The 14655-nt window shown below is 51.1% G+C and overlaps 1 protein-coding gene across 1 annotated transcript; it reads right to left on the bottom strand.

The window, feature by feature from the left end:
- Positions 1 to 1140: 1140 nt before the first annotated feature.
- Positions 1141 to 14057, bottom strand: BMP3 (bone morphogenetic protein 3). Its single transcript, XM_084204593.1, has 3 exons — positions 13081 to 14057; positions 5023 to 5915; positions 1141 to 2863 (listed from the first exon to the last, which is right to left on the bottom strand). The coding sequence occupies exons 1-3, from the start codon at positions 13394 to 13396 to the stop codon at positions 2672 to 2674; spliced, it is 1401 nt and encodes a 466-aa protein (XP_084060719.1). The 5' UTR covers positions 13397 to 14057; the 3' UTR covers positions 1141 to 2671.
- Positions 14058 to 14655: the final 598 nt, after the last annotated feature.

Below are 14655 nucleotides of genomic sequence, written 5' to 3'. Positions count from 1 at the left end.
CTACCTTTATGCTAAATCACAAGTAATAACCAATCATCTATAAAAGTTCTCAGAAATTAAAAAAAAATACAGTCAATTCTTAAAAACCACCCTAAAACCACTACAGTAAAAAAAACCTTTCAAAAATTAAAAACTGCATCTAACAAAACCCCTCTAATCAATTACCACCCAAAACTCCAGCACACGAGCTAGCCCTACCAAATCTCTATGTTTACACATACAATCAACAAAACCAAAATCCCAATAATACATATCAGAAGTCTATTACAGAAACCTACTGAAATTAATCCTACCTCAAATACAAACCAAGCCATCCATAAAGTCAGCTTCACTCAAAAAACAAAAATCACAGAGTTCATAATACCAAAATAGAAAATAACACAGCATATACCACCAAGGAATATATTATTCAAGGAAAAAAACCCACACTTTTTTTTTTTTTTAATTAACTTCTTTTATTAGCTAGAACAAAAGATTTTGCCAGGGCTGTAACAACTTCTTCTCCTCCTCCTCCTTCTTCTTCTGAGATGTGCCATTTCATTCCCAAATTCCTTACAACTTTCGAGTTTAAATCCAAGCCAAAGGCAAAACTCGTGCACTTGTGCATTGGACTCTCCTGTCAGATTCTCCATGGCTCTCCACATCTTCCCTGCAATTTGCTGCTCAGTGTCTCCTCCAAGCTCAACAGGTGAACAAGCAGGTACTCCCAACATCTCCTTCCCTTAGGCAGCACAGACCCACGGGGAGCACCTGGAATCCAAGGATGGATCTAAACATGGGAGTCCCACTTGCTACCCTCTCCACCTTTTCTCCAGCTTAGCCCTGGGCTGGTAAGCAGAAGCGAACGAACATTTAAAAACCAAACTTGAGGCATCTCAAGGATGCCCAGGCCCAGGAGGAAACCCTTCCCACCAGCCTCTTGGCCTTTTCCCACTCGGAGGAAACGTGGAAATGCACATCCAGACCTGGGGCAGACAGCCTGGGATGTTTTCTGGGCAACAAACAGCACAGCCCCGAGCACCAGAAGCCTGAGGAGATTCAGGAAAGGCTCTCCCAGGCAGCCTTGAATGCTCTTGGAAACCTCTGAGTGCCACACAGGAAAACACACATTTTCATTTTAAAGCCATTTTATTTTCTGCTTCTCCAGAATGCCCAGCTCAACACCCACATTACCTAAGGAAAACAATACAGACCAGACAGGCTTATCCATCAGCAGCAAAACGTGCCCCTCACACTGCGGGTACACCCGTCCTTTGGAGCTCCCCGACAGTCCTGGCACTTCATCTTTGCACTGACAGAGAAAACTGCACGGTTTGAAGAGTGTTCAGATAGAGGAGGATACATTAGGAGGGCCATGGATATAAAATAAATTAGAAGCATCTGTAAAAGTTTCTTTCCATATACAAAATAACTTTTCCTTTTTGGGGCTGATTTTCACTTTTTAAAATTGACAGTCTGTACACAGATAAACCTTTCCCCAGAAATCATTTAAAAATGCTGGATTCACAAGGAAAAGGGAGCCACCCTGCAAACCCACAAGCCTCTCCTCAGCTGAGGGTGCCAGTCTTTGGGACCAGCCCTGCCCCAGGAGTGACACCCTGCTGCTGATGAGTTCAGGGCCCCCAGAGGATGGAAGAAGCAAATCACCAGCTTGCCAGGTAAATCAGAGCCCCGAGTGCCCCGTCCAGTCCTTTTCCTGAGCAGCTCTGTGGAGGGTGACTCCAGCACCTCCCTGGGCAGCCCTTCCCACTGCCTGACCATCCTTTCCAAGCAGAAATTCTTCCCAATGTCCATCCTGACCCTCCCCTGGTGCAGCTTAAGGATGGGACCCCTGGTCCCATTGCTTGTTACCTGGGAGAAGAGGCCCCTGCACCACCCAGCCACAATGCCCTCGCAGGCAGACAGCCCACAGATTTTTTGGAAGTGTTCTAGAACTCGTGGCAAACAACTCATTCGGCCGCCTGACTGAGGGTGCTATTTCCACAGCCCCGCCTGCTGAGTGCCTGTAGCAGAATCCTGAGGGATGCCCTCAGCAGGGCTGCTTGGAGCTCCTGTGCTCGGGGCTGCCGAGCTCCCAAGAGCTCCATCCCAGAGCCCGTGTCAGTGAAAAGGAGCTCGCACTCGAGGCGGGTAACCTCGCACCAGGGAGATGCACGGTCACCCGGGCTTACCTGCAGCTTTGGGGCTGTCAGATTGGCTTTGCTGCCTTGCTGTACTGCTCTAACACCTAAGGCAAGACATGTAGCTTTAAAATGAAGACTATTACATTTCTAACCTCCCCCCGCCGTTAGTCACCATTAGAACAGAGACGAGAAGCACCGGGCTGTGCTGCTTCCAAAACCCAGTACAGAAATAGATCACTGTGTCCTTTGGCCAGTCCCAAACATCTGCAGATTCTTCCTTCACCTCTCGCCTCCAACAGGTACGGTCAGGTCCCCTTCCCAAGCCTTGTGTCTCGGTCAGAATCACAGAGGAACAAAGCTGGTGTTCGCTTTCCTTGGAATCCATCCTGCTCCCATTCTCCTTGACTGGATGTCTTTACATTTTCTCGTCCAAAGGAACTGCAGTGGCAGTGCAAACACGAAGCAGGTGTGGCGAGACCCCTGCCTGCCCCCCTCCCGCAGACAGCGGCGAGGCACCCCCCGGCAGCGCCCCCAGGCCTCCCGAGGCGCTATCTGCAGGCACAGGACTCCACTGTCATGTTGGGGTACACCTTCAGAACCACGTTCTTGTTCTCGTCGAAGAATAAGATACTGAGAGAAGACATTTTGTCGGGAACGCAGCAGGGCTCGGGAATGCCAGGCACGACTCCGACGGCTCTCACAATGCTCTGGATGGTGGCGTGGTTGGACGGCTTCATGGCCTGCAAGAGAAGGACACGGCAGAACGTGTTACTGCACCCACACTGCCACGGGTTCATGTGCTCTACAACAACACTGCTTTGTTCAAGGGCCCTGCTGAGACCCTTCAGCTGGAACATCTGCAGCCAGTGGCACTGCTGAGGAAGCGAACCTCCAAGACAGCTGTGCCTCATCCTGAAGTGACATTTTCCTCGGGGGAGAAACTTCTAAGGCAAAGTTTCCTAAATTTATAAAAAGGGACACGCTTGGGTTTGCTCTGCACAGAAAGCAAATCTGCCTGGTAAGGTAACTGCTTGGTCACAAAACCAGAAGCCATTAAGGTGTTCATAAAAATGAAGAAACAACACAGAGAAATGAAAAGCACCAAGTTTTTCTCTGAACCCTTAAATGCTTCCTGATCCAAGCATCTGTACAAGAGATAGCTGGGTATGGAAAATGCAGAAGATACAACTTTTAGCCAGGGACTTTTGCCTGAGTTTTTAAGAGTTGCTCTTACACACAGAACCTGGGAATCAAAACAGCTCAGTGCGTATCCTATCACATGTTGCTGAGAATGACACAGAACCAGGTCACTGTGGCCAAAGGCTCAACTTGCAGTTCTGCTGCAATGAGAGATGATTTGGTTCTGGGGAAAAAAGGCCAGTCTTAGGACTTAGATATGGACCTGCAAAAAGCACAGGAGTAACTGTGAATTCCAGCTCGTAGTCTGGTTTGCACAGCATAATAGTACACAAAGTTCTAAGTCTCCATCTAAGCTGATCAAAGACATTTCTGTCAGTTTGTTCTGAATTCACAAGTAACTCTACTCCTCAGCAGTAGCAGCCAGGGATTGAAAAACATGTTCTGGATTATCATACAACTCAGATTTCTCTATCATTTCTGTCTTCAAACGGAAGTGAAAGCTCTGGTAGCGCCCAGCCACGTTTCCTTACTCAGCTGCTGGGCAGCATTCTCCCCAGAACAACTGGGAGCCCAAGAGCTGTCCTGGGCCTGCTGATCACACGCCACAAGGTAGGACACCCACTGCCCTGTAGAGTGTCCCTGCAGCTGGGTCACAAGCAAGGCACACAAAGGCAGCTGCGAGCTCCTGTTCCCGAATAGAGAGCGTCTCCGTGGGAAAGCTCTATGCCAGGTCACGCCCCCAACAGAGGAGGGTTTGACAGCAGTCAAACCAGCTGACTAGAACCAGGGCACGGCTGAAAAAACGCACATCTGGAGGTGTGGGGGACACATCTGCTCTCCATTACCCACCAGGCTGTTAACTCTAGGGGCTCACCCTCAGCAAGGGAAGGTGATGAACCCAGAGGCACAAACAAGTCTGTTACTGCCTGAGGGTCAGGGTATCCTCCTGCAAAACGTCTCAGGAGTGGCAGATCCCGTGATGCCCAGCTTTGAAGCCTGCCCCTGCAGCAGGAGCTAGGCACATAGTCTCCTCCTCCAAAGAGAGGACCCCACCTTCCACAGCTTGCTTTGCCTGGGCTCCATCCCCTCTGGTGCAGTTTTCCCACCCACCACTTTGAAAGGGCGACTCCCTTGGCTCCTGAAGCCACGGAAATGACACATACATTTTGGAACCAACTGCTGTGGCTTCACTGCAGCCCGACCAAAGACTCTGGCATGAAACGCTGCAGTGAGCCCAAGAGCCCTGCCTTTACTCATGTTCCCTGCAGCTGTTACTGGTGCATGCCCCTCGTTTTAGGCCAGACTCAGACCCCATGTCCTGCTCCCAGGTTTATGCAGCCTCCAAGACCTACTAAGAAGGTTGTTAAGAATGACACTGGACATTTGGAGCACAGTTCAGCCATCTAGGTCACAGGGCTAGGAGCACACCAGCCTCCCCTGCTACTCACATGCTCATACAAGCCACAGGATATTTTGAAAGTGAGGGAGCCTGGATCCATGGCTTTTGGATCCCCTCGGTCCAGTGAATCCAAAGCGATTCATTGGACACTGCAGCACCCCAGCCACGCCCATCAGTGCCTGGAGCTGGAGCTCCCTGCCCTTGGGGCAGCCCTGCCACAGCCTGCAGGGGGGCTCTGGCCTCCTTTCGACCGCAACAAGCGCTGCCTCCCAGATCTACCTTGTGTCCCTGGCTGCCTTTTACTGACATGGCACACAAAACGCCCAGTTCATGGTGACAGACAGTGGAAAAGCGTAATACCTTTGGAATTGGGAACTGGCATTCTCCTGAGCAGTAATAGGCGTCAAAGGACTTGGGGGAAATAATCCACTCGCTCCAGCCGATGTCTGCAAAATCCACCTTGAGATAGCGCCGGGCGCAGCTCCTGGGCTCGTTCCACTGCTTCCTCCTCGCCTTCTTCAGCGTCTGCTCATCAAACTGCAGAGTCTGGCTCTTCTGCAGGTGACTCTTCCTCTGCTTCTTCTTACTCCTGGCCCTGTCTGCCAGCTGCGGCTGGAAGGTCTTGTAGGGCTTTGTGCCCTCCCACGTCTGCTCCTCCCCGTACCGGTACTTGGCTCCTGGCAGCTCATTGTTCTGCAGCGGCAACAGGACACTTGCAGAGCGTTTCCTCCTCCTGCTGTGCCCTTCTGGCTTGGGAAGGACCCTGGCCAGAGGATGACGGTGTCCTCGCAGAGTGGAGACGACGCTCTCTGGCTCGGAGATAGCGGAATCATTGGCATAGATCAGGATGTAGGGCTCGTAGGAGGAAGATGCTCTTTCCCAGGGATGATGGCCGGGCAGATCCATTCTAACACGGATCAGCAGCTCATTGTTTTGCTTTGCTTCGTGCAGGAGCCGAGTGATATCCTTCCACTGCCAGGAGAGGACATCCTGGTAAGCAGAGGAGACATTGATGAGGAAATGTCCCAGGCTGCGAGTGCCGTTCCCAGCTGAAGGCAAGGTCCAAAGTGAAAGACGTAGCTGAATCTCAGGTTTCCTGTGCCAGTGATGAGAACAGCCGCTGGGCTGGGAACAGTTCCACTTCACATGCAGCAGATCGCCAATATAATAGTACACCGAGGCTGACAGGACATTTTCAGACTCTGTGAGCGAGGTCAGGTTAAAAACGTACATCTCCTGGCCCTCGGGGCTCCCTGGAAAAAGAAGGAATCACGTCAGAATACGGGCATCTAACAATCTCATCCAGAGGGGACACAAGGCTGCTCTCACAGCCTTTTGGCTAAGTCAGATACTGCCCATGCCCAAAGTTTCCCTCTAGAACAATCAGTTATACTGGGTCCATTTAGTCATTCCATCTTGGACACTTCATCAGCTCTCATGCCAGAGTTAGAAGCTATTTACTTCATACAGCTGAAGGTGGGCAGACAGTACTACAGCATCCCTGGCAGCCCAAAGAAAGCCACCCCAAAAACCAGATTTGAGGGGTCGTGGGGTGGAACACGTGGGGGACTCTAACCCCCACAAGGTGCAGCAGCAAGGCTCAAGGGGAAGGTGTAGTTTTTCTTTTAAAATTCCCTGTGGGCTGCAGTTATGTCCATCCTTCAGAGAAAGAGAAATACAGACCTGAACGTTAAGCTGTAAAAGCAGGCTGGCAGGGAAAAGTCAAATACAGTGTAGCTAAGATATGGTCTGGAGCCCCGCCCAAAGGGCTGGAAACATCCTGACTCGGAGGGCATGCAGAATTAAATGGTTTTTGGACACCACAGCATGTGAAAAGCTTCTCCAAAGGGTCAGTCCAAGCAATGACCAGCACAGAGATGGCCATGGACTAGGAATGACCAGCCACAGCGCTCCCACCCTCCACACCATGTAGGAAGTCCCTTGCCCAGGCAAGTGAAAACACCATTTCCAGGACTCATTTTTCACAGACATTGACAATTTCATGCTCTCTGTGACATGCAGTGCCTCCAGCCTGCAGTACCCCAATGGCCTGTGCCATTCAGTTAAGCGTGGCAAAAGCCTGGACTCTCCCTGTGCTGCCCCATCCCTACCCCAGCAATCCAAGCAGCTTCCTCCTCTTCTGACCATTTTTGTGCCACAGTATTCCAATCAGTACATTAAAAAAGCAGGAACTGGTCCCACTAAAAAGAGAGAACCCTTCTCCCCGACTTAGCAGATGCACTGCCTCATGGAACTATGGAAAATAACTCCATGTTTTCTTCAGTGGAACAGGACCAAAACAGGGGAAAGGCCAAATATAACCCAGGGAATAGTCTTTTTTTACACATTCAGCCTCATCTGACAGCAGAGCACAGAGGTAACTTCCCAAGTGCTGAAAACTCACGTACCACTATTGCAGGTGCCAAGGGAACTAGATTGACCTGGAATTCCATCCCACTTTTTATTCCTCAAGCCAAAACCAGCCCTTGATTACGCTTGCACTAGACAGACATGAGGACCTGATCTCTGCTGGTTTGTAACCACTGATGCAATAAGGTTAATACATATTTTGGCAGAGCACAGCGTAGATCAGTCCTAGGAGCCAGAATTCATGGTGTCTCATGGGCACCTGTTTGAGAAGTTATGATGTGAATCACTGCTGTATGTTGAAGGACAAGTTTTGATCTTCATTTTTATTACCAATGCCACTTGAAAAATCCAGCCTGTTCTAAACTGGCATATTGGAAGACAAAGGAAGCTATTTTTGTTCATCATGAAATTCTGGACAGCTTGGGGTGGACACAGAGGGGGTCTAGAGTTTTGGTTAAAAGCTGAATTCCAGCCTGCAGCTCTATGCCAAGACGGAGCACTTGCAGTAGATGGTGCTATTTCCCCACACAACCACCTCCAAGCTTCAGCAGCTCTGACTTCTCCCAACTTTCATCGGCAACATCACCTCAGAAAAAAGTTACTAGTGGCCAGCACAGTTATCTGTGGATTCACCAGAATCTGCCTCGAGAAACCCAACCTGCATGACCCGGGGTTCCATCAAAATTTGGGAGCACCGGGTCCAGTACACACCACTTGTGTGACGCCGATACCTGACTCCCAGGTGTGAGCATTGCAGTGAAGTAAGTGTTCCCCAGGCTAGAAATTACCTTTAAAAATTACAGGCACATCAAGGAAGCTTTAAAATAATGACAAAAGTGTCTTTTGCTCAGGAAAAGTTCCTTTAATTGAAACAAGACTTCTTCTATTGCCTCACAAGATGTGCTCTGCTGGAAACCATTCCAGACTGTTGACTCGAACCTGCTCCCGGCACTGCAGCTCAAGATCCTGTACCTGCTGGATCTCGGGGGCATGGCTCGCAATTCCTCACCTCCCCACACCAACCCACAGCTGCAAGGAAGGCCTGTGACTGGCATTAAAAAAGTGTTTTTAAGGAAGTGCAGCTGGTCTGTCCAGACCTACGTCGCTGGCACAAGCAGGTTCCTGTCACAAGGGGGATTTCAGGCACCAATAAGCTGGAACGAGTCAGCTGACATGTGGTGTGTTCACCTTTACAGAGGATGCCCTGACATTTTTAGGAACTGCCAAATCTGTCCCACGGGTGAACAAGGATGCAATAACGAGGACTATTTAGTTATACAGTCACCGTTAGCCATCATTTAAAGGAGATGTTCGAGAGGTGCCCTTGTGCCAGGGCCCAGTTAAGAATGGATTGGCGTTTCCCGTGTAAAATCTTGTTCTCATCGCTTCACAGCCCACATACAAAAGTACACTCGGAGCTGGAAACAGGAACAAGTTCCTCAACAAAAACAGATTTGGAAACCAGATTTTCTCTTTCCTCCCATCTTCCTCTTACTTGGCTGCTGCTTCCTAGCTACCAATTTGTGTTCTGTGCAAAAGGAAAAGATAGGATGCAGTTCTCCTTTTTGAAAGCACATAGGACTGGGTGCCAAACTGGTTTTACTAACTCTTTTGGCAAAGCAGGTAAGATCACAGCAGCTAGCAACTTGATATAAAACAGCAACAAGTTCACCATGGACTAAAGCTCTCATCTGCTCAAATAAACAACTTGTGTAGAAACAACATAGCTGCATACCCAGGACCTAACTTACTCGAGGGTTTCATGACATGAAACCCACAAATCTGCACATTGCACAGCCTGAGCGTGCTGCACAGTGGCCACTTCATCTCTTTTCTCAATATTTTAAGCAGGAGGGCCACAGCAGGTGTGAGAACTAAACACAACATCTAGCCTGAGGCTAGCACAAGCCAAGCCGGCTAAGGGGGTACATCCACAGCAGACACAAATCCAGGCACAAGAGCCAACCTTGCTCTTCCTCACAGCCACAAGTCATGGCACTCGGGCTGCTGGGGTGAAGAGCAACTTGTGCACAGCCTGTCCTCTGACTGATGCCACAGCTCCTCATCACGCTGAAGCAATGTGTTCTAGAAACAGGGACTGGCAGGGAACTGCCAACACAGATCGCTCATGCGCATGGCACCGCTCTCAGACACGCACTGACAGAAGCCAGAAAATTTGGTCCTGAGAGGCTGAACCTACAGATCCTGCCCATCTGCCTCAGAAGCTTGCAGATTTGGGCCCATCTGCCCAAATCTTAATGTTTGTCAAGTTCCTGAAAAATACCAGGATGCTGCTGCTTGCATTGCATTTACAGGGGCGCAGAAGAAAAAAAAAAAAAAAAGAGAGAAGAAACACACAGAAGGGAAAACCACAAGTCTCCTGAGTGGATATTTGTAAAGCTCTCGTCACAGAGGACCCCTGACACCACTGGTGCTCAGAGGGGCCAGCATTTGGCCTGGACTGGTTTCTGCAGGCTGATGGCAGCCCGGTGAGCTCCATTTCCCCCGTTGGCGTGGGCGCTTCGCACCACAAGAAAGGAAAGGCAGGCCTTTGGAAAGGGAGGAGAACATAGTTCTAAAACCACAAGAATTGGCCTAGGGGCAGGTGTAATACCTGAAATTACTTGAACTTCAGTCAATAAAAAAGAGTTTAAAGTAATTTCTGACTGTATAGCTTTACTATAACACCATTAGGACGACCTTCCAATTAAAGGCAGGACTCATTTGCAAGCCATGTTCCCTAAGTGATGCTAGGATTAAAAATGCTTTCAGAAGCAAACCTAATCTGCATTTGAGGCTTTCATCTTTCCGCTCTCTTCTGTTCTTTCGTGCTGTATCTGACCTCCTACTCCTGAGCCTGGGCAGCCACCAGCACACCTCCAGAGGCAGTGCTGAGGGTAAGCACATTTCTGCTCAGGTCTCTTTGAGGAGGAGAGAGCAGAGTGCACAGACACCACTGCATGGGCAGGAGCACAGCCTCAGAGCTCCCCTGCCAGAACTGCCCCAGAGCTCCACTGTGGCTCACATTCTTCCTGCGTGTCTCTCAGAGCCACAAGGGATGGAAAACCACTCACTCCTGTGGCACCCACAGGTGAAGAGCTGGAAAAGGCTTGTCCAAAGCAACACACAGACTGCCAGAGTCACCCCGGAAATGTCCTGCAACAGTGAGAAGAGCTGCTGCAGAAATCACAGGTTGAACATCCCTTGACTCAAATATGTAGTAACAAATTAGAGCAGTTAAGTCCATGAGAGAGAACGGTGTTAAAGTGTAACTGAACACTCTGAGAAAGGTCTATGTACATCCTTACTGCACTCCTCATGGATTTCAGCCCTGGGGTTTCTTTTCAGCTTTGTCACAGGCACAGGTTCCTTTTCCTGAGCTATTCAAACTGTACAACTATGCTCCCAGATAATTTAGCAAGATTGACAGGAAATAAATTTACCTGAATGATGACATGAACATTCATCAAAACCAATGGCCAAAATCCTCAGCTCAAACAAGCAACAGTCCAGGCTGGTTGTGAAGTCTGGTACATGAGAGATTTCAGGGCAGGAAGCCTCAAAGAGGTGCCACACAGGGCTGAGGCTCTGGTCCCATCCTCTCAGAGAAGTGAGCTGCAGCAGGAGAAACTTGCTTTTAACAAGAATGAGGGTGCCTGTTTTGATTAGTCAGTCTTAGCTGGGTTTTGTTGGCTGTTGGTAACAGGGCCACAGGCTGCCACCACTGTTCTTTGACTCGAAACAGGGATGAGTTCCAACAAATCCTACGAGCTTTTGGTCTCATCACACAACACTCCAGAGCCTCAAAAATCTGTCTGCTGCGTTACCTGGGAGATTTGGGAAGGGCCCTTCCCATGTGCTGCAGAAGAGGCAGAAGCCCCTGCAGAGGAAAAGCAAGGACAAAAAGGTTCCACAGCTACGCTTGAGAGCTCAGAAAATTTGTGCTTCGGAAAAGGAAGAGCCTCTCTCCTGAAAATGCCAGACTGAATTGCAAAGTTAAACTGCAAATGAAACACTGAAAATTTGCTTCAACACCTCCTGCTGCAGATGGGGGAGACACAGGAGGAATCTGGGGGAACTTCTGCTCCTAGCAGACAAAAAGCTGAGTCCCAAAGGGGCTGGCAGAGGGACTGGTAAAATGTGAAGGAGCAATAGAAACGTCACGTATTAAATTACCTGATCTGTCCCATTAAGGACAAGGGGAAGCCCATGGGAGAGTGGAATTTGGAGCCAAGGAGTGCAAGAGTCAGAGCAGAGGATCTACAAAGTACCTTGAAAGGGGAATACTGCTGGATGTGCCATTTTCACGGCAGGCCTTGTCAGGCCCAAGGAAGAAGTCAGAAAAAGTCTTTCCATTGCACGCACTGCCCTGAGGAACATCAAATATAAGGGCTTTCTGGAAACAGAGTTTTCTGCCATCAATACCCACACAAAATAAGCTGCAGCTGCTGGCAACAGCAAGAGAAAGACAACAGCTAAATATTAACAGGTTAAATATTATAATTTAAAAAAAATTAACAGGTTAAATATTTCGCATAAATACTTATTAAAGTGTCAACAATTTTTAAAACCAATTTATTGCTTGGGCACTGAATCTGTGAAAGTATTGGAGGAGGAGGAAAGGGATTAGTAAGCAGTGTGTTTATAGGACTGCTGCCACTCAACATCAAGTGAGAGTACGAATATAATCAGAAAGACCACAGAGATGGGATTTCAACCAAGAACATTCTAGGTTTAGAACAATAAATGGCTTTAATCAGATATCTGTAACAGACAAAATATTGCTTTGCTAGGGTCATTAACCACCTCCCCATTTTTTGTGGGGGGGGGGGGGAAGGGAAAACTGCTGTGATTATTACATCCTCCCCTCTTTTGGTAGGCTTAATTCAGTGGCAGTCATGGACATGAGACTTCACGAGGCAAAGTCGTGTTAGCAAGGCAAGAGAGCTCTGTAAGAGCAGCAGCTGGGCAGAGTCCTGGCCCTCAGTGCTCCAAACCCAGGGTAATTCCTCCCCTAAAGCCTCTCCTGCAGACCGAAATACTTGCAGGGTTGAAACCTAAGACACCAAAGCCACTCACGCCTCATCGCACTTCATCTCTACACAGAGCTGCCTTATAAAAGACATCGGTCATTTGGAGAAGCAAGGAAGCCTGCCACCCAGAGCTCTTTCCTAGGATAGGAAGGACCTGAAGCGAGTCACTGAAACTCACAGACAGCTCGCACTTTTACTGACAGATGCTTGTCTAAGAAAAAGCCACTGGGTCAGTGCACCGGTGTACAGAAAAGAGAGAGCCTGGCAAATGGGGCTTCTGTGTGTGCTGTGACAGCTGTCCCACACGCAGCAAGGTTTTGGGGTGCAGCAGATAAGGCAAGGACATGCTCATCTATGGCTTCTGCCCATTACATTTATCCCTTGCGGAGCTCACATGCACAAAAACCACAAGAGGGAAGGGTTAGGATTAGCATCAAGACAGTGAGGACTTCTCTTTCTGCTAGGACATGGTTCTTTTGAGATGCTGGCACATTAAACACGTCACCCTCCCTTACAGAAAAAGTTTTTACATTTTCATCCATCTACCTGTGCATGCCGGTGTGCAATCACAGAGAAATCTAAGTGCCCCTTCCAAAGACGCCAAGATGAAGTATTTACTGCACCAAAGTCGTGCTTCGACTGAACTCATCGGCCATTGCATCTCACTGTCAGTAAACCCCAAGCCGTCTCAGGGCTCCCTCAGGCGCAAGCTGCATGTGCAGAACACCATTAACACCACTAACACACGGGGGACTCCGGAGAAGATCCGCTAATTACTCCACCTCCCTCGCATTGCACTCAGCAATCACGATGACAATGATGCCTGAGGCACAGCAGAAGCGGCAAGGCAATAATTAGGGTACAGGACATAACGTCAAACACGACACTCCCCGCAGGGAGCGATACTCCTCTGATTCCCTCATTTCTCCCCTCCACCGAGCTCTCCGGGCACCACCCCGGCGATGCTCTGACCCCGCGGGGCTGCCCTCTTCCCCCGGCCGCGGTGCGCACTCACCTGCCGGCAGCGGGCGGAAGCCGCGCACCGTGTTGCCCCGGCGGAGCCACGGCCCGGGCGGTGTCGGCGGGTCGCGGTACTGCTCGTAGAGCCGCAGCATGTGCTCCGCCACTCTGTCGGCCGCCGCCCGCCCGGCCCGCCGCTGCCCCGCGCCGTCGTCACCTGCGCCCGTCCGGGCGCGGCCGCCCCGCAGGGCCCCGGGCGCGGCGCGGCGCCGCAGCCCGACCCGGCGCGGCCGCAGCGCGTCGCCCAGAGCCAGGCACAGGCAGCCCCATCCCAGGCACAGGCACAGCACCCAGCGGGCCGACGCCGCCATCCCGCCCCTCCGTCGCGGCGGCGGCGCCCGGGGCCCCTCGGCGCGGCCGGGCGAGCCCGGGACTGCGCGGAAAGCGCGCTCGGGGCGTTCTCCTCCTGGAGAAGGAAAAACGGGGGAAAGGAAAAAAGGGGAAAAGGAAAAAAAAAAAAAAAGGCGACAAAAAGCGGGGCGGAGGAAAGCTCGGCGGTCTGGGCCGCCCTCCCTTGGCGGCGGGGAGCGAGCGAGGGGTTTTATTCCCAGGCGCGCAGGTTGCTGTCGGGACAGAGGCGGCGGTGCTGCTGGCGGCACGGCCGGCTCTCGGTGCAGCCCCGCGATCGCCCCGCCCGCCCTCGCTCCGGCGGGGCCAAGCGCGGGGAGCCGCCACCCCAGGGGAGCGCAGCCACGGGACGGGACGGAGGGAGGGGATGCTCGGCAAACTCCATCCCTCTGGGCGGACGGCGATCGAGGCGGAGGACGGTCCCCTGCCCGCCTCCACCCAGCCCCTCCCAAAGGCCGTACAATAACGCGATCGCATTAAAAAAAAGAAAAAAACAATAAAAATTCATGAGCAGCAGCGCACTCACGCTTCTCCCCTGGAACGTCTCAAGGCTTGGCTGGGAGCGGAGCCCAGTCCACCGCGGGCAGGTGGAAGCGATGCTCACCGGGTTGTGCTGCGGTTCTGCTTGCCTCTCCTGAGTACCAGGCACGCTGAGCGACCCTCGGATTCCTCCAACCCGGCGGGGACGGGCAGAGGTGTCCTCAGCAGCCTGGAGCCCGGGGGAGGCGACGTGCACCTAGAGAAATCCCGCACCGGAGGACTCCTCCACTACAGCAGGGCACGGCAAGGTGCTCCTTGCTCGGCTGAGATAGTTCCATGTGCCTCCTGCATTTGCCGTCTTTCAGCACCGAAGGACAGAAATGTCTCAGCCTCACAAAACAGTCCAGCACACGGGACGCTGTCCCTCACCACATCTGCTGTGCGACAAAGGGGTGCCTTGTCTGCACCACGGGCAGGGAACACGCGGGAGGTGGAGGAGGAGGCTCGATGCAGTGTCACAGTTTATAAGCCTGCTGGTTTCCAAGATCAGCTTGGTTTCTAAGCTGAGGGAGGGAGATAATAAGACCAGACTAGCACATGGAGCTTAGCACATGGCATTTTCAGCAAGGGGCACTCGGCTTTTCCACGGGCTACTGCAAGTGTATCATTATCCAGCCCCAAATAGAACTCCAGGACACATTGTGTATCGCCTCTCCAATTACACTGAAATTAGGATGGACAG

The sequence above is a fragment of the Fringilla coelebs genome (genome assembly GCF_963513975.1).
Source record: "Fringilla coelebs genome assembly, chromosome: 4".
NCBI classification, from domain to species: Eukaryota; Metazoa; Chordata; class Aves; order Passeriformes; family Fringillidae; genus Fringilla; species Fringilla coelebs.
Note: the sequence above shows the minus strand (reverse complement) of the source record. Positions and strands in the feature narration are given on the sequence as shown.